This window comes from Lepisosteus oculatus, chromosome 9, assembly GCF_040954835.1.
Source record: "Lepisosteus oculatus isolate fLepOcu1 chromosome 9, fLepOcu1.hap2, whole genome shotgun sequence".
Lineage (NCBI taxonomy): Eukaryota > Metazoa > Chordata > Actinopteri > Semionotiformes > Lepisosteidae > Lepisosteus > Lepisosteus oculatus.
This window is the reverse complement of record NC_090704.1, coordinates 42428698-42447295: the sequence shown is the minus strand read 5'-3', so window position 1 is coordinate 42447295 and position 18598 is coordinate 42428698. Positions and strand designations below refer to the sequence as shown.

The following is an 18598-nucleotide window of genomic DNA, read 5'->3' as shown; positions in this document are numbered from 1 at the left end:
TGAATTGAGAGCCTCACCTGCTGGCAAAGTGTCTCCAGGCACGAGGGATGGCACACAGCATGGCACAGAAGGCAAGGGCAGCCAGCAGAGAGAAGAGGCTGAGATAGAGAAGGCCTTCCACCCCGTCATAGCACACACCGATCAGTGCATCCAAGTAGTCCTGCCAAGTCCAACACACACACCGCTTAGCACATGGACACTTCAGTCTGGGGTAAACGGGGCTGAAGAGTTGACAGGCAAGCTTTTTAAGATATAATGTGCATGGCACTGCACTCCCATTCAGCCTTGTGTTAACCTGGGGTGAACTGAGATGCTGGGATGAAAGAGAAAGAGCAAAGTTGCAGAAAAACGTTATTTTTCCCAATCACTTTCAAATGATCCCAATAAGGAGTTACCAGGAATAAGATTCTCATTCACTCCTGTATTCTGCTTTATTGGTTAAGATACTGATTTCAGCCTGAACTAAAGAACCAAATACCTCCAACCCTGAAGTAACTTAACTGTGGTTAAATCAGGGCTCGAAATGTGGGATGTTTCTGCTCGCTCATGAGGCGTGAGAGATTCGGCCCACCTTGTGCAGACCGCGGCAGTCCAGCAGGGCAGTGAGCTGGTGAAGGCTGGACTCTGAGGAGTTCAACAGGCGCTGGATCCCAAGCAGGTCCTTCTACAGAACACACACAGGCACGTGGCAATGAGGGAATGGGGAGCAAATGGCAAGATTGATGATGCACGTTTGAACATGCTGAAGTGGGCAACGTGCAAACTGCTCCTGTGCTTACCTCAGCAGTGGGAAATATGGGCACGGAAAACTGGAGCAACCCCTGAATTTGGATCTGCATGGTGGTCAGGGACCTCTGGAAAATAGTCAGGGCCTGCAGAGAAAAACCACACAGGACTGCAATGAGCACTTTCCCCAGCAGGTGGCGCCATCATCCCTCTTAACCACTCTGAACTCTGAGCAACTCCAGTCTGAAATTCCTGGACAACGAACCCCCGCCCATATTCAATTGTACAGTTGTAAGCAGAATGCAGAAAACGAGTATAATGTTTCCAAGGGTTATGCTGTGACATAATTATTATGAAACTGGAAATGAAGGTGAGACACTGGGACAAGGTCCCTCTGCACTTTTGCGATGTACAGTCCTGACAAGAGCGATTTTCTAAAAATAGCAATGTTTATTGACCTTGTTGATGTGCTTAAGACTTTAGAATCTAGTGTGTGTGCACTGAATACTCCTGAAACGATCAAGGTTTTAAACATTAAGGGACTTCATTACATGGCATTAAGACAAATTAGCAAAAAAAAAAGAATAAAAGAGGTAAATTAGTGTTTCTTTCAGATTTCCAGACTGAAAAACAATTAAACATCTCTAGGAAAAACTGACTCACAAAAGCTTGTATTATAAATTTCATAATAATGACATTTAGATGTACAAATGTAGGTCAGCTGAATAAATCCAAATACAGGACAGTAGGCTAATGGCAATTGCAGCTTGCTGCTTTGGGACCCTTCCAAACAGGGAAAATCTGTAGGTGTGGGCAATGAATTATGGAGGGGCATCCAGTTATCAGGATCACAGACATGTCACTGCACAGTGGAAAGTGTGTTACAGATCCCATGGGGCCTACACATGCAGCATAATAATATCTGAACACTGTACCTGCTGGAACGGATTGGGCATGCTCTGACTGCAGTATAAGTAGTAGTGCACAATATCTGCAAGACAGGGAAGAGATGCGTTACAATGCTTGTTTGACTCCATGCCACAGTGCAGATCCTCTATAACCAGAGCTGGTGTTGAATTGCATGTGCAGGCGTTGGGTCACAAAACTGAATGGAGTGTTCAAAAACCCCTCAGAGGTTTTGATAAAGTCATGCTCAAGGGTTGCTTCGAGTTGAGCAAGCAAGCATGGACTTCTGGGTCATCAAGTTACGATTATGAAGAGATTGCATTTACAGCTCAAAATAAGAGGTATGGCTTTCTTGAAAGAGTATGTGGGTGCCTGGGACTAAATGCAGGCTTAAACTGCCTCTCTAGGACACTTTATATATGTACTGTAAGATGAGAGCAATTTTGGGATTGATTCAGTTCTCTGAACCAAATAACCTCCTCTTGTTTCCAGCTTTTCCTATCCTATGGTCTTGAAGGGAAGATGCAGCTGGATCATCGTCCAGACAAAAATAAGAAATAAACAATTTTATTTGATGTGCCTGAATAACACCCTTTCTTCCTCAATGCATTGGAGCAAGAAAGGCATGAAAAGGGCAGGACAGAGGATTGCACAGAAGTGGCGTACCAGTGCTGATTTCATTGTGGGTCATGTTCATGATGAACTTGTCAGGAGCCACACAGAAGTCACTGGTACCCTGGGGACAGACGGGGATAACATTAGACTGAGAGGACAGAGACCATTTTAATAACATTTGAATAATCGAAGATTTCCACAAGGTCCCGAAGACCTGTAATGCAAATAAAATACAGGTAACAGTACCTTACCCTTCACCTTGCTATACACATTTGTACTAATCTGTAGAAAAAAAGTACCCCTCAAAGCAAACTTTTTCAGAAATTACATATAATGCAGTATCCCCCCTTGGTTTCACTCTACAAATCACCTATAGCAGTGGGGAATTTTAATATAGACTTTATTCATGCTGAAGGGGCATGGAGATCACAGCTACTGTTGAAGAGAGACATGATCACCCGGTATCGGACATTACATTAGATAGTGAAGCAAACCAGACTCAGGGCTAAGACAGAATTGATTTCTTCCTTCTGGAGAAAGCCCTTAATACAATTTAGCAACCGGAGCGCCGAGCCAAGTGATGTAGTCACTTTGTCTTTATTATCTCAAGCCTGAAGCCGTGAAGAGTGAAAGATCTCTTATCCTTTTGCTATGCAGTTTAAATTCTGGCTGGGATATGGAATGCTCAGAATTATCACAATTTATGGGAGGAATCAGGGGGCACATAAACATTTTATTTTAAATCACAGCTGGCATATTGTGAATATGAACTGATTTAACTAAGGCAGGATTATAGACATTTACAAAGAGCTGAGAGTCTGCTTGATATCTCACAGCAGTAGTGTATCTGTTTACACAAATAAATAACCAATACCTACCAAACACTATGTATGTACAGCATATACTGTATGGTGCATACCTTACATCTTTTAATCTTACAATTTGATAATTAGAGCCCAGGATGTTTTTTTCTTTAGCTAAAGGGTGGTGTTTAAGTGGTATTTCAGTGCATTTTAAGGATATATTAAATCCCACTGGTTTAGATCTCTTTCCTGACGAGATTTTAATGTGTAATTTCTTTGTGATAGTATAGGACAAGGCCACAAAGTGTTTGTTTATTCATTACAAGTGCTTTATGATTCCTCAGTGGGCAGTCTGAAATAGGATTAGTGCAAAAACCAACTGTTTGTTTACTGCTGGGAATATGTAAGTCCCACATATACTTTGCGCTGTTCCAAGTCAATGGAAGTCAGACTTGAAGCTGGATGGGGTCTGGAAAATGGGACTTAAGTGCTTGTGAATTCCCTGAATCCACATTGGCAGACACTCATTCTTTCATGACAGAGCGCAGGATTCAGATTAAAAGGATACAATGGATTAACAGACATATTTTTTAATATTTTTAAAAATACACTTACAAAATATAAAGATAAATGCCCAACCCCAGTCTGTGTACTAGGGGATGAAGGTTACCTCAGTGAGGGGGTCAGACACAAGTGTCCATGCTGGACAGGATGAACTGGTTGGCATGTTGGGCAACACAAAATTGCTACCTTCACCTTATTGGTACAAGGTTGTAACCAAGTGAGCTAAGTGGTCACTCCAAACAACTACATAACATTTTAATTCCTGAGCTCCCGACCTACTGATCAAGGTCGAAACATGCAAGGTGAGGTGAGTCCTGGAGTTTGCCTGAACCAATAGAATTGGCTTTCTTCTTTTAGAACTTCATGACAGACTTCATGATCTGCTACAGGCAAAAGCGTGCCACAAATTGTCTTCCATTCACTATAACTCCAGAGGAATACTTTATTCAAAGTAGATGGATCATATTTAAATGCCTCTTAAAGTTGTCTGTCAACAGTATGTACCGTATAACAATTACAGCTGGTGATTAAAATGGAAACCTACTCCTACACTCTCTTTTTCCCTGGTTGATCAATATTTATGACCAGGCAGGCCCCATTTCAATCTGCAGCTCAAAGGTTTTTGAATCTATGGTAACCACACAAGCAGTGGAGCCCCATTCGCTATCTCTCATCAGTCTCAAGGCTCATAATCAGCTTTGCCAAGTGCTACAAACTGCACAAACTGTTCACAGAATGTAATTGGTTTGTGGACAGCTGTTTATGTGCATGCATAAGCAATTATATAGCCAGTAACAGCTAAGAGTGTTTATTTTCTGGCACAAACGTCAAGTAGATGTTTTTAACACAACACTGCCGCCCAAGCTGGTGTTATGGGGATTTATTCTCATAAAAGGTTTTTTGCTACAAAATGCCATTAAGGAGGGGAAAAGCTCTTCTGCAGCCTAGCAAAGCAAAACACAAGTTAATGTGGTTATGCACAGACCACCTTAAGAACTGAATGAATTGAATGAAGGCCTCAAACGAGGACAAAATAACATACAAATCAGGGTTCACATCCAGCAGTACAGGCTGCATGCAAACCTCAGCTTGGTTCCAACATAATCATCACAATCTCACCACAAACTGCAAACATGGTAAAAGCAGCTCGGTATTATGTTTTGACAAGTCTGGTCTATTATTCTGATCAGACTTTTACTGAAATGAGGTGCCGCACAATCTTAAAAATGATTCCTATCGGCACCAAAATTGCTACGCATAGCGGAGTGATGTCTCCTATGTGAACTCCTGAAGGTTACGGTGATAAATTGCATCAATAAATAACTATTATAGCCCATTCACTGAAAGCTGTAATTCGTTGGAAAAAAATCTGTAATTCACTGCATATTCATTGCTTTGGGTAACAAAATTCATCAGCATTAATATGAATAAAACCTTTTTATTCGGACTTCACTGTTGATTTTAAAAGGATTATTATATTTTTTTATCAATTGTTTACAAAGCTTCTGTAAATGTTAATGTTATAAAGTAAATGTTGTCATTATTTGTTCCTGCTGGAGCTTTGATAAATCAATAACTCCTGTAAGACCCAGCTGTAAGTACAGTGATAATCCACTTACTGAAAGCATTCACCCCCTAACCTCTCCTGGGTTACATTCATCCCCTGACCTCACTCTGACCTTTGACCCCAGGAAGCACTAACTGGATTGGGGGGGTAAAGGATTGTGGGCCAGACTATTCATGCCCATCCATCATCCCATTTATCAAAATGTTGTCTGGATCACTGCCAGATTAAATGGTTTAACTTAATTTCTTGTTTGATTTCTCAGAGGGATAGACTGAATAATAATAAAAATAATAATAATTTTGTCACAATCATCAAATTCACATCTTTTTCTAGAGCATTTGCAAAAGCATAAAATACAGGTGATGGGTTGATTCACACATGAGTTGTTCTATTAGCTCAGGAGACTGTATTCAGGGCAGCTAATAGATGAAGGACGGACAAACAGCACAGGCACAGCAATTTCACACAATTTCTGCTCAGGCTAAAATAAGCCTCATTGTTCTATAAAACCCAGAGTGACTTTCATCTATAGCTTGTTTCATATACACTGTACAGTATATACAAAAGTTCTACTGAAGCAATTCTATGAAGCAAGAGGCATGTGAATCAGTTGTATTGTGGACTAAAGTTGGCTATTTGTTCACCATGACCTTCTACAGAACAAGACCAACAACATTATTGCCGATTGCATGGATAATATTCTGACATGACCTGCCTGACATGAGTTAAAGACCTTTATTACAAAGATATACAGCTATCCCTCTTGAGATAACATAATGATCTGAAACAAGTAATACTCTGTGATTGCAGGTTACCACATTTGGCCTTTACAAAGAAGCAAGCAAACACAAGCCATTTGACACTGACATTTTCAAGATATTTCCCAAGCCTGTAATTCCAAGCTCCTTGGAGCTGGTGGCTCTCTCCCTCCCACTTTGCACCTGACATGCGTCACTGGCACAGCTGTCCAGCGGCAAAATCCTGCCAGTTAATCCTCTTGCAAGCATGCGAGATCAGTGTCAGAGACTCAGCCCTTTTCTGTACTATCTGCAGAAGACCCACACTAGTAATACTACAATGCAGTGGGGACGGAATACTTGCCCAATAAGGACTGAGACTCAACCTTCTACCACTTTTCCAGTTGTACCCTCAGAAGACAGCTCCTGGCAAGATTCTTAACACATTTGCGTAAACAACCGCTGACACGCCAGGTTTGGACTTTCAGTAGACATCCCACCTCCCCGTACTGTTTCTGTAGCAATGCAAAACGTTAAAAAAACACTTACCACAGCTGTGGCTGTATCTGCCCCCAGTGATGCCCAGCTTAGGATCAGTGTCAGCACCCCGAACACCATCATCCTGGAGACCAACAGATCATAGAGTGAGGACAACAACGGGGGTGCATAAGTGGGTACCACACTGGGCTGCTGTCCAATTACATTTTGGTGACTACATATGGGGAGAGATAGTGGGGATAACTGAACAGAGGTTCATTCACCAGTCCATAATGCATCCGATGTGGAGACAATGACTACTGCACAAGGTACTGTATCATACAGGTAAGGTGCATGAGAGCACTCCAGCGGTGTTGAGGTTATCTCCCATCTGTAAAGTAATTATAGCCAATCACAGGCATCACACAATGCAGTACTGTACTTAAATAGCTAATATTCTTATTACAGGGTGCTCACATCAACATACTGTAGCGGTTCTTGGTAATGCATTTAGAAATGCTCTCATACCACATCTTTCTTTTCTCTTGACAAGAACAGAATCATACACCTGCACTACCTGTCCGAGTGTGTCCTGCCTTCTTCAGGGTTCAGGCAAGACAACCATCCTCAATTACAAGAAGAAGGGAATGAATGACTGAGAGGAGAGAAAACTAAAGTGTTGTTTCTTGAAAATATCATTGCCCAGCTGTCTCACATCAATAGCTAAAGGGAGCAGATAATCGATAGGTGCCTCCAGATACCATCATCTATCTAAGAGCTGTGTGGACTGTTTGCTTCGCTCTGTGGTCCGTGAAAAAGTCTATATAGAGCGCAATATATACAGTATTACTGTATTAATCTTCATGTTGTAGAAGGATGCACTAAAGCACCCGCAATTTAAGCACTTCAAGTGAAACTAATACTCCATTTACAGGAAGACATTCTGAAGCCTCAACCAGCTGCACACTATGAGGCTACAATATCCATCTTTGACTATACATAACTACCTAAGAAGTAAAAAGAATATTTCCCAGATGGAAACTAAAAGGCTGCCAAGTTCTCTCACAAGCGGCTCTGCTCATGCCTAAAAGCATCAAGAAATTGGATTGGAAGTACTTAATAATTAGTCAAAGTGTACGCATCCTGGCAAGAAATCAATAGCCATCACACAACATGATCTGAGCTAACTGCAGCCACAACAAGAGAAGATAGCCGTACTGTTCCCTTGCCTGTAGCAAGCAGCAAATTCCATTTTGGCACAAAGCTCAGGTCAATGTACTGTGGATGGGACACCAGATCTTATTCATGAAGTCACTGCCAATTGCAGATCTGCAGACCTGGTTTCCCATAGGCACCAAAACATCTAGTGGTACATAATCCTTCTGTTTAGGCTTAAACTTACCTCTATAGAACTAACTAATACGCCACAATGTTCCCAGATTTATTTTTCTAAAAAAGAGTGGTAGTGGATAAATCATCAGTATTTATTAGTACTGTTTTGAATCAGTTGTGGAGGAAAATAATATGTAAATGTGCATTGACCTAATCTTAAATAAAGTCTGATAAAGTCTGTGATTCCAGGGGAAACAAGGATTGCCCACGGCACAATAAGGAACATCAACGTGTCCGTGTCCACTGCAGGATGGGCTCAGCTGACTGCAGGCCCTGTCTTGAAGAGCGGCATGTTTTTGAACAATTTTCAAGAGCATGCAAGAAAAGCTGTTGCGCTGCTACCAACACGTAGCAGAGTTGTGGGGGGGGATCATTGAGACTGGTCACCAATGAATGTGTGGCATATTGTTATAAGTGCAAAATGCAATCATCAATACATTGCACAATGCTGATCAGGATTATAGTAATAGACTCAGAAGACATCCAGAATAACAACAATCAAAAGAGTGCAAGAGGTAAGGACTTGTGACTCACTGGTTTGTGTTTAGAATTAACTTTGTGATTCTAAATACATGGCACCTTAGCATTTACAATTCTATAAAATTCATATTATCTAAATGAAGTTACAGAAGCTACAGTATACTGTATGTAAAACTGGTGCAATGCTGTGGCGTCTTCATATAAATACATTTCTCCTTTAGTAATACCATTGCAAATCCTATGAGTGTCTAAATGCATTGGTCTATAACACTGATGTAGGGGGATGGGAGTTTTTCTCTTGGCTAACCACTGCTTCCCAGACTGAGTACATACTGTAAGACACTCATTTCACTGGCGACCGTAGCACAATATTCAGCAGTTGACTGAAAGCAGCTAAACTTAGATAAGTTGAAAGAAAGATTACATAAAAATCTAAATATATTCTAGGAACAAGTAATAGGTTTATTCCATGCTGAAAAAAAGAGGAAAGAAAACACAACGTTTCGGCTGTGGGCCTCCATGGCTCTCTTTTTCAGCATGGAATAAACCTATTACTTGTTCCTTTGCAGCCTACACATGCTGACACAGCTACCCACCTGAATTTATTCTATATTCCTGATAATGCACATCTTCTCAATCATAAAGCCTTTAAAATGCATTCTAAAATAACTAGTTTTGAGCTTTTGGGACCATTAGACTAATTTGAACTAAGGGATGCTGGCACTACAATTCAAAAGAATTTCTTCTTCATGAGGACTTGTTTTTCAATTCAAGTTCTGTCCAGGTACTGTTGCAGTTAAGCTGCAGGACTACAGACATCGTCGTCTATCAGTATTCCACACCGGCTGATCTCAATGAGCATTAAAGACAGTCCTGGCAAAAACCAAGAGGTACTCACGTAGTGAGAAGCCACCGAGATTGCTTGGCCAGCCCTAGACAGGCCACCAGGCAAATGACCAGGTCCAGAATCAGTAGAAGCAAATAAGACAGCCACCTAGAGGTAGGAGATAGAAATACAATCAACTATTTTCTCCTTCAAAATATTGGCAGAAATACAAATGATTTTTTTCTCCTCTAAAGCATTAAAGTGACATGACAAATTACAGTTTAATGTATAGAAAGAAGAAAAGCAGTAAAATGAAAGGAAGACAGATGAACAATATAGTAAGGGATCCATTTTCTGCAAGGCACTACTTTAAAAATGTAATGGTTTTAGAAATTCTCCACCAGTAGACATGACACTGGGCTGTTAATGACATCCAGCTCTGAAGACAGCAAACAATCTGGGGAAAAAACGTGTCGCTACAATTTTTAAAATTTACATAGCAAGCATTTGTAAGTATTTCCAGTTACAAACCCTTTGTCAGCAACTTAAAATCCAACCGCAGACACAGCCTGCTCCTACAATTCTGCCCTTTCGGAAGCATGTTTTATCACAACATTCCTGATGAGGATGAGGCAAAGCAACTCGACACATTGAAAAGAACTGCGGCAATGTTTTACAAACATATAAATCTTCCACCCACAAAAAGGATGATGTCCTGTCATTGTTCTGTTCCACTAGAGTGGCTCTTGAAGCCTTCAGGCGACCTGATACACCACATTAATTTGCTCAAGATTAAATAAATGACATGGGTTATTGATAGCCCTATTATGTATTTTGCAGAAAAAAATATCTGCTGATATCGGTTACCCACATTGGAAACCCTTTCCACAGAATTACAGATTGATGGAACTTACTGCTGATCATTTTAATCCTTTCTGAGTTCCTTAAATTCCTGTGCCTCCAGAACACAGAAAAAGAATGCCAGATCAGACACACTATCATTAGTGGCTAGCATGAATCCTGCATTGCATGGATAAGATCAATAGTCTGGTACCTATGGGACTGTTGTATTGACCTGTAACTTCCTCTGAAACCGATTAAGAAAAAATGGATGCTAAAAAGTACCCAGCTCACCATATACTTGTATAACTAAGCGTACTGTAGATACCGTATCACAAACTCAGCTTGGGTTCGGTAATTGAGTTAGAGAGGTACGTTCTGTGGACTTCTTTTCATTGCATCATATGTCATTTGCAATAAGAGGAAAAATTAATTCAGCTTTATGAATTGGGAAGAAAGCAGTAGAATAACATTCTGGGCTTTGAATAGAGGTTTAATTCTATTGCAATCAGTCTGCTGGGATTTTCCAGGATTTAAAAAAGCTATACAAGACATTTTGGAGGCTTACTGGTTTAAGCATTGTGGACCAGTTCCAAAAGTTAATAATTAATGAGACCAATCCATTTAAGTGAATATTTAATGTGGTCAAAGCTGCACAGAGGTCACTGGCCTTGTTTTTCTCTTCCCAACTTGCGTTTCTTGAATCAGTTCTCATTAAGTTTGGGTAAATAAAGCAACGTAATGACAGCATACAGTACATGTAAGCTGGCCATCACAACACATACAACTGATCTGAATTTGTGGAAATCAACTGCGTTTATGAACCCTAATCACAGATTTGCACTGGTTGATGGTGAGCCTGTACGTTTGTAGTTGGGAGGTTTGAATCATATATACTGTTTATACACTCATGGTTACTGAATTATTTTCCTACAATCCCCCCCCAAAAAAACAGATACTGGAAATAGTAACAGAGGCAGAAATTGAGTCCATCCCCTCTTGATTTTCTGTGCAGGATAATGACACCAAATTTACTCTGTTATAAGAATCTTGAGCTGATGATGAAGACAGCAGCTGTTGTGTTAAGAGGTCTCTCAGATCTTCAAATCGCTTTTAAAGCCGCGGAGAATACCGAGTCAAATACAGGAGTTTATATTTCCACTCAATGATGAATTCTCCTGCTATTTGAAATAAAACACCTTTATCAATACTAGCTCTCTAGTGTGGAAAAACAAATCTAGCTGTAATAGCCTTCCTCTCTCGAAGGAAAGGGCATTTACAGAACAGTGGGGTTGGTGTGTTACGTACACCAGGGCCACCTGCAGCACAATAGTGAATAACAGCTCTGTAGTTTGAATTTTTCCACGATTGTTTTGATGAAAAGAGGTTTTCGAATCTCATGACATGAAAAATCAAGGTAAAACCCGCAAAATTCCCCATTCTTGCTTTGCACTTGAGATTTTACAGAATAAAAGTGGCCTATAGCAACTACCCACTTCATTGACGATTCTCTTTACTTTTGTGCAAGTATACACACAGATACAAACATCCATGGAATACAACACCAAATAGTAAGACATAAACGAAATTAAAGATCAAACTTATTCATAAAAGTAGATGTGTCAACCCCCGTGTCCTGGCTAAATTCCACTCTGGGCTTGCACAGTCTTGTCTCCCTGCATTTTGCACCAAATAATTTTCGGGGCAGCAGGGGGTGGGTGGCGGGTGATTTTTCACCCCGCCGCTTGCTGTGCTGCGCAGTGAAGCTGCAGGGGTGTAAAATGGCTGCTGTGCATCACCCAGCCGGTGGGCACTGCATTTCAGTGGCGGGAGAAGCGGGTACCATTCTGTGATTCTTTGTAGAAATGAGAAGCGCAAATATTACTAACAAGTACGGCGGAACCGGCAAAGGTTAACGCCACGCTGGAAAGGGTGATGGCTGAAGAAGGCTGGACAGCCAAAATGTTGCTTTGTCTTTCTCCACTTCTCCACTACAGGATGGAACAGGATGCCTTTGTAGGGCAACGCACGCTGACTCAGATCCCCACCCGAGCGTCTCGCAGTTCTGATTATTGTTCACGAACGGCTTCGTCACCTGTAGTACTCCACATAGCTGATCTGGACAGCGGTGGCCGCCAGGTCCACTCTGGTCTGGCCCCACTCTGGCAGGCCCGTCAGCTGCATGATGACGTTGTCAGCCATCTGCTGCATGAAGCGCAGGGTCTGGATGTAGTCCCCACGTGTGGCAAAAATCTCATCCAGTCGCTCCAGGTGCTGCTTCAGGCCCCTCTGCATGCTGTCCATGGTACCAGAAACCTGGGGGGAGACCAGAAGTGTGGCATGAGCACAGCTCGGGCTGGACAGCTGTTACTGTTATAAGAAGAAAGCAGAGGGTGGGTTGGACTTCATCATTTACTTTCTACATAATAATAATAATAATTGCTTACACTTATATAGCGCTTTTCTGGACACTCCACTCAAAGCGCTTTACAGGTAATGGGGTCTCCCCTCCACCACCACCAGTGTGCAGCCCCACCTGGATGATGCGACGGCAGCCATTGTGCGCCAGAACGCTCCCCACACACCAGCTCTCAGTGGGGAGGAGAGCAGAGTGATGAAGCCAATTCATAGAGGGGGATTATTAGGAGGCCATGATTAGTAAGGGCCAATGGGAAATTTGGCCAGGACACCGGGGTACACCCCTACTCTTTTCGAGAAGCGCCCTGGGATTTTTAATGACCACAGAGAGTCAGGACCTCGGTTTTACGTCTCATCTGAAGGACGGCGCCTGTTTACAGTATAGTGTCCCCGTCACTATACTGGGGCATTAGGACCCACATGGACCACAGGGTGAGCGCCCCCTGCTGGCACCACTAACACCTCTTCCAGCAGCAACCTTAGTCTTTCCCAGGAGGTCTCCCATCCAGGTACTGACCAGGCTCACACCTGCTTAGCTTCAGTGGGTTGCCAGTTGTGAGTTGCAGGGTGATATGGCTGCTGGCAAAACAGAGGCAAATAATACAATGGTTGTTAATTAGTGGATTTTCCAGTAAGCTCCATGACTGAATCTCAGTTCTCATCACATCATCAAAACCTGTGTGTTCCAGAGGACCAGGGGCCTCGAGGTGGGCTTGTTAAGCAGACAGCATGGTGCCAGCCAGGTCTCAAAAAGCACCTACGCGCCACAGTTACAGATCTTTGTTTGGGATGCGGAACTCTTTTTTAATGACATTGCAAGAGGGAAGGTGTGGTACAGTCATTACTGCTCTCAGTTGCCTGTCCTGCTTCTTTGCATGTTACTTGTAAGGTTTTGCTTCTACTGCTGTTTCAAGTACCAAAAAATATTTCCAGTTTTTGGGTCGGAAACGTCCTTAAGTCTGCAAAAACAATGAATAGACATCTGTCTTATTCAGCATTGCTAAGAACAGAAGGCAATGGAAAAATGGTCTCTGATGTTTAACTAAAAACTGGTAGGCACTTGTTAGTGGTGCAGAAGACATTCAGGAACAAAATACTTTGTGAATCCCCATCCTCATTTATTCTTTTTTTTCTATTACATGTAAAATCCTTCAAAAATGAACTTACAAGCATATTCCTAGGAGTTTCCACAATATTCAGCATTTCTAAATTCCCCAAAAGACCACAAATTATCAGACAGAGGAACATACTGTACCATCTTTGCACTGTTATTGGAAACTGTTATAGGCTTTGCTCTGTTATTCTAAAATGTTCCTTTTAAGAACAAAAATGGCATTTTCAGCACCAAAGAGAAGTGATTATACAGTTTTGCACTAATAGAGCACAAAGCGGTATTAATATGGTGTAATAATACAGTACCTTATAAGTAAAGTGTTGCAAAAAAGCAAGACAGGCAAATGAGGGCAGAGAACACCTTGCCTTTTAAAAAGAGTTACAGAAAACTAAAGAAAAAGATCTGTAAAATTGGAGCAGGAGGTCACTTTTAAGGCTCATTGTTTGAAAGTAAGTGGCACAAAGTTGGCTGGGAAGGAAAGTCGATAGTTTCGACTGTCGAGCCACGGGCATAGAAGGAAAACAGATTTGCAACATCTTTATCAGTCTCCCGGGGAACTGGACAAGCTGCATGAGTAATGTGGTGTCAGAACGAAAGCACAGAGGACACCCTGGAAACGCACAAAAAGATCCAATTCTACCATGAAGTTTTAAAGGCAAAAAGTTAAGATCTTTTTCGACAAAGATATTCAGAATTCTAAAACTCACAAAAAAGAGTCAAGAGGACAAAGTCTTTTAAATTTCAATGACAACAATCTGAGAGAATATCTCAGCTTGCCTGGGCCAGTTTCCCTTACGGCAGCTCCAGAGCACTGATTAGCGAAAGAGCATGTGATACTCATCCCCTGATGTCAGGTTTGTGGCTCTCATGGGGTCACTTGTTCATTGTCTGAGTGTGTCCCTACATGAAAGAGGAGGTGCATGTGCTGGAGGAGGAGACTCGGAGAGGAACTGGATAAAATCTAGAGAAAAGACTTTATTATTGTCTTGGCCTCTGCTTCTGAATATCTAGGTAGCTCCTTAATTTGTCCTAGCTTTGAAAGGGTAGCAAGGGCAGGCAGGGGGCATGGGGGAGTATGGGGAATAATCACCACCCCTTGCCAAATGCCAATAGCATACCTTTAAAGATTCTGCACCACTTTAGCACAAAGACCCCAAACATTATGGGCACACTGAGCACAGATATGCTGTGAAAGACTTGCAGTAAACAGGCATCAGTGTGGGCCCAATGTTAAAATAAAAACAGGAATCTTGTGGTCTTCTTCATTTATCTGTTGCTTTAATAAAACAGTTGCTTGTAACGTAAAATGCTAATAGCAAATGTCAGCCAATTTACTTTTTTTTCTACAAAGTAGTGCAACATTTCCCAGTAAGAAAATGGGGTATTAATATTGAGAGCATCCCTGGTTTAGCAAGTACATCATTTTTTAATCTCCCTCAAGGTCTCTGGGATTTGTCAATAACAATTTTCATACATGCATCAGAAACAGATTCATTGCCTACAATGGCCTATGCAAGTTTACTCCTGGGGATCTTATCTCGCAAGTAAAGAGATTTCTCCTTCAAGAACTGGAAACCATTTATTCAGTCGATCATTTCTCATAAGTGCATCATTTCTTTTATCTGATTACACAGCACTAAGGCAGTTTTAGTAGGCTGTCATCAGCAGAGACAATATTTTTATACTTAATTTTACTTTCACAAGTGTATGATCATGATCCTAGAAGATAAAGCCTCCAGCAAATTCATACATACACTGGAGTTTTGCCCGATATTTAGTTTTTTTAAATCACTTTCAATTGAAGTTGCTTCAGTGTGGCTTAAAGCAGGCTTAACCATTATCAATTTAAGATGTTTTCAGTAGGCTTATTACGTGTTAATTCCTGGTTAAAAAGTGGCATTTCCATCAGAATTTCTTTTCTATTTATTTTACATTTAAAATTCATTGCACACCAAATTGCCAGCTAAACTTTAATGACATGCTGAAGGGCAATTCCAAATGCAACTCTCTAGGGCTAGAAAAATATGATGCATCTTTGATAATAAAACATGATAAGACACTGGTGTTGAGATAGTCCAGTGTCATTTAGTAAGGCATCTTTTAGTAACAAGAGCATTATGTAATAAATGTTACAGCTAATTCACGAAACAAGAGCTTTAAAAACCTCTGCCCGGCGTTGTACCCTAGATCTGAAATCCTTTTTACAGTATTTTAGTGATGTACCTTAAAATATTTCTGTTTCTTTTCAAATGAATAAATACTGCATGATGTTTATTGTGTATGCTTACTGTAATTCTATTACCAAAGCCTTTAAGGAGTACTTGAAATCATGACTAAACACAGGGATACACACAATAAACCCATCAATCATCCTGCTCTCCAATTCAGTCGTCTATAGTTATGGGAAACTCGCCCCCTCTTCAGCTAAAAAATATGTTTAGAATTATGTCACTGGCAGACACCCAACAAACCTCAGCTCCCTCATCCAACTGACCTGTTTTGGCAACCTCAGTAACAGGCAGCCATGATATTCTAATAGTAAAAATCAAGTCTGGAAGAATGAGAAGAGTGTTTAGCCTGGCACTTCAAATACATTGATAAAAATCCCATTTTCTGTAGCATTCTAAAACCCCATTACAATATGAACATCTTAGGAAGCTGCAGTCTGAATATCGAGTTACAATTTTTAATTATACTGCAGCTGTAGGGACAGAAGATCACTGTGTTTGGATCACAGGCCCCTCTTTAAAAACAGATTCCAAAAAACAGTTTTCTTGAAGATCATGTCTCCATTCCGCATGAACGTATGGATGTTTTCTTTTTCCCTGCAATGAATTTTCCTTATTTTGGGTTTTGTTTTGCACAAGCACACTAGGAAACAGCATCCCCATTTAAAACCATTGATTCTACCATAGTGGTTAACAACAAAACTGACCGCATGAGGCAGCTGAGACAGTCCTGTGCTTGTTCCAGACCAACTTCAAAGGGCCTTTGTGACTCGTTAATGGCTAATTTCATTACTGGCTGTGCTCTGCATTAAACACTGTGGGCTTTGTGCACAACAGCAGACATTTTCTTTGTGGCTCTCCTTGCAAACACTCTAGAGAATTCCGATGACACAAAACGACACACATGGAACGATGAATGTCTCCTTGGTTCCCGTTTCTTATTTTTGGTTCCTTTTTGAACTGAGTATCTTCTCTATTTCATTATTTTCCAGGGGGTGGACCAAGCAGAAGAAAGGTAAGGTCACTGACGCAGGGGTTTTGGCACAAGAATGACTTCCCATTTAAGAGATTCAAGCTTCGGCGTTTAACAGATTCACAGAGTTTTTAATCCCTGTTGATGTAGATGTGGGAGAGTTAATCCCAGTGCTTTGATTGTGGCTATTGCATTCCAAATCAAAAGGCCATTCCAATTTTTGCAGAGCAGACATCTGTCACAATTGTCCCCTGGAGGAACTGTTGAATTCTAGTAGGAGATGTACAGTGCTGAGAAATAGTTTGGGAACCATTAATATAATTATGGAAATGACAAATTCTTATCATTATATTATATTCATCAAACCCTTTTCTTAAACAACCAAAAGGGTGTCTATTTAGCAACACAATGTTTTTTTTTGAGACATGGTGGTATATGAAATTGGAAAAAAAAATGAGTGAGGTATTAAGATGCAGCAAATGTTGAATAAAAAGACGGCAATTAGAATCAAGGGATTAAATCATTGAGTAACGAGTAAACATGAAGTGCGTTTGGGCAGCCCTGTCCTATATAATGGTCAGAATCTTCAGGAGATTAGTCCCATCACAGAGGTTAGTGGAAATATGTCACGCCACGATCAAAGGAGAGCTTCAGAGGAAGAGGATTACTAAAAGCTCAGAAGAAAATAGGTGATTAGGATCACACAAGAGAGGGTTGCAAGAACCATTTCCTAAATATTTGGAGCTCCAGCCATCATCCAAGACAGGACAATATCCAATACCACAGTGGCACCACCCAGGACAGGTCATCCTATCAAATCTTCCCAAGAAGAACCTGAAAAATCATCCAGAAGTCACAAAGGCCTTTGTATTAACATGTGGGGATCTGCTTGACTCTCTCACTGCATGTCAGGGCTCATACCTCAGCCACCAGGAAAAGACTGAATGGGAATGGTTTTCATGGTAAGACAGCCAGGAAGAAACCGCTGCTCTCTAACAAGAGCATGGCTCACTGTCTCAAGTTCTCTAGAGAGCACCTGAATGATCCTCGAGACTTTGGGAAATATGTTTTCTGGACAGATGGGGAAATTTGAAATTTCTGGTCACAAAGGGAAATGTTTTGTGTGGCAAAAACCAGACACTTCTAGCAGGAAAGACAATGCCTTTCAACAGCAGAACCTCACCCCAGCCAGCACAGGTTGGGGCTGCTTTGCTGCCTCAGGGCCCCAAAGGCTTGTTGTCACTGACAGAAACATGGTGATGTATCAGCACATTGTGGGGTAAGTCATGCAGCAGGAAAATGACCCTAAACATACCGGGAGATCTACAATGCAATTGTTTGAGAAGAAATATGACATTCTGGAGACTTAAACTCCATTGAAATGATATGGCAGGACCTGAAGTAAGGTTTTCATACAATCAATTCCTAAAATGTCATTAACACAGTTAGCATCTGTCATTAAGAAGGTCTATATGAAAGAATGGGCCCCAAATTAAAAGAGACTGATAAAGAGTTACAGGTTTCTCAAGGAGGGGTCACCACTTACTGAATCTAAGGGGCTCATATACTAATTCACAAGAGAATATTCGCCATTGGATCATTTTGATACTAAGATAATCCTGTTCTACCTTATGTCTTTGTGTTCTAGGTTTAATGAGGTTATCTTAACCGTTTATTACAACTTCTATGAAGGTCTAAATACGTTTTAGGCCTAACATATATGAGAATACGAACTAACCTAGGGGGTTCACAATCAAACAGAATTATTGCTCAGCACTGTCAGCTTCAAACTCTGTTGCAGGGTACATACTGTAGGGACAGAGGGTGACAGCACGTCTAACTGTACTGGGTATGAGTTTAACTTTGGGCAGCATTTAACAGAAAAAGCACTAAAACCATCAGTATTTGAACTGAAAAAGAAAGTCTCCTGTA

General features: G+C 41.1%; 1 protein-coding gene across 1 annotated transcript in view; it reads right to left on the bottom strand.

Annotated features, from left to right (window-relative positions):
• The window catches only part of ttyh2 (tweety family member 2), a 52391-nt gene that overhangs the window by 6905 nt on the left and 26888 nt on the right, over positions 1–18598 (bottom strand). Inside the window, exons 4-11 of the mRNA XM_006635422.3 lie at positions 12029–12249; positions 9166–9261; positions 6468–6540; positions 2299–2368; positions 1662–1717; positions 780–872; positions 572–664; positions 18–160 (exon numbers count right to left, since the gene is read on the bottom strand). Of these exons, the coding sequence (XP_006635485.2) occupies positions 18–160; positions 572–664; positions 780–872; positions 1662–1717; positions 2299–2368; positions 6468–6540; positions 9166–9261; positions 12029–12249 (845 nt within the window). The remainder of the gene's footprint in view (positions 1–17; positions 161–571; positions 665–779; positions 873–1661; positions 1718–2298; positions 2369–6467; positions 6541–9165; positions 9262–12028; positions 12250–18598) is intronic.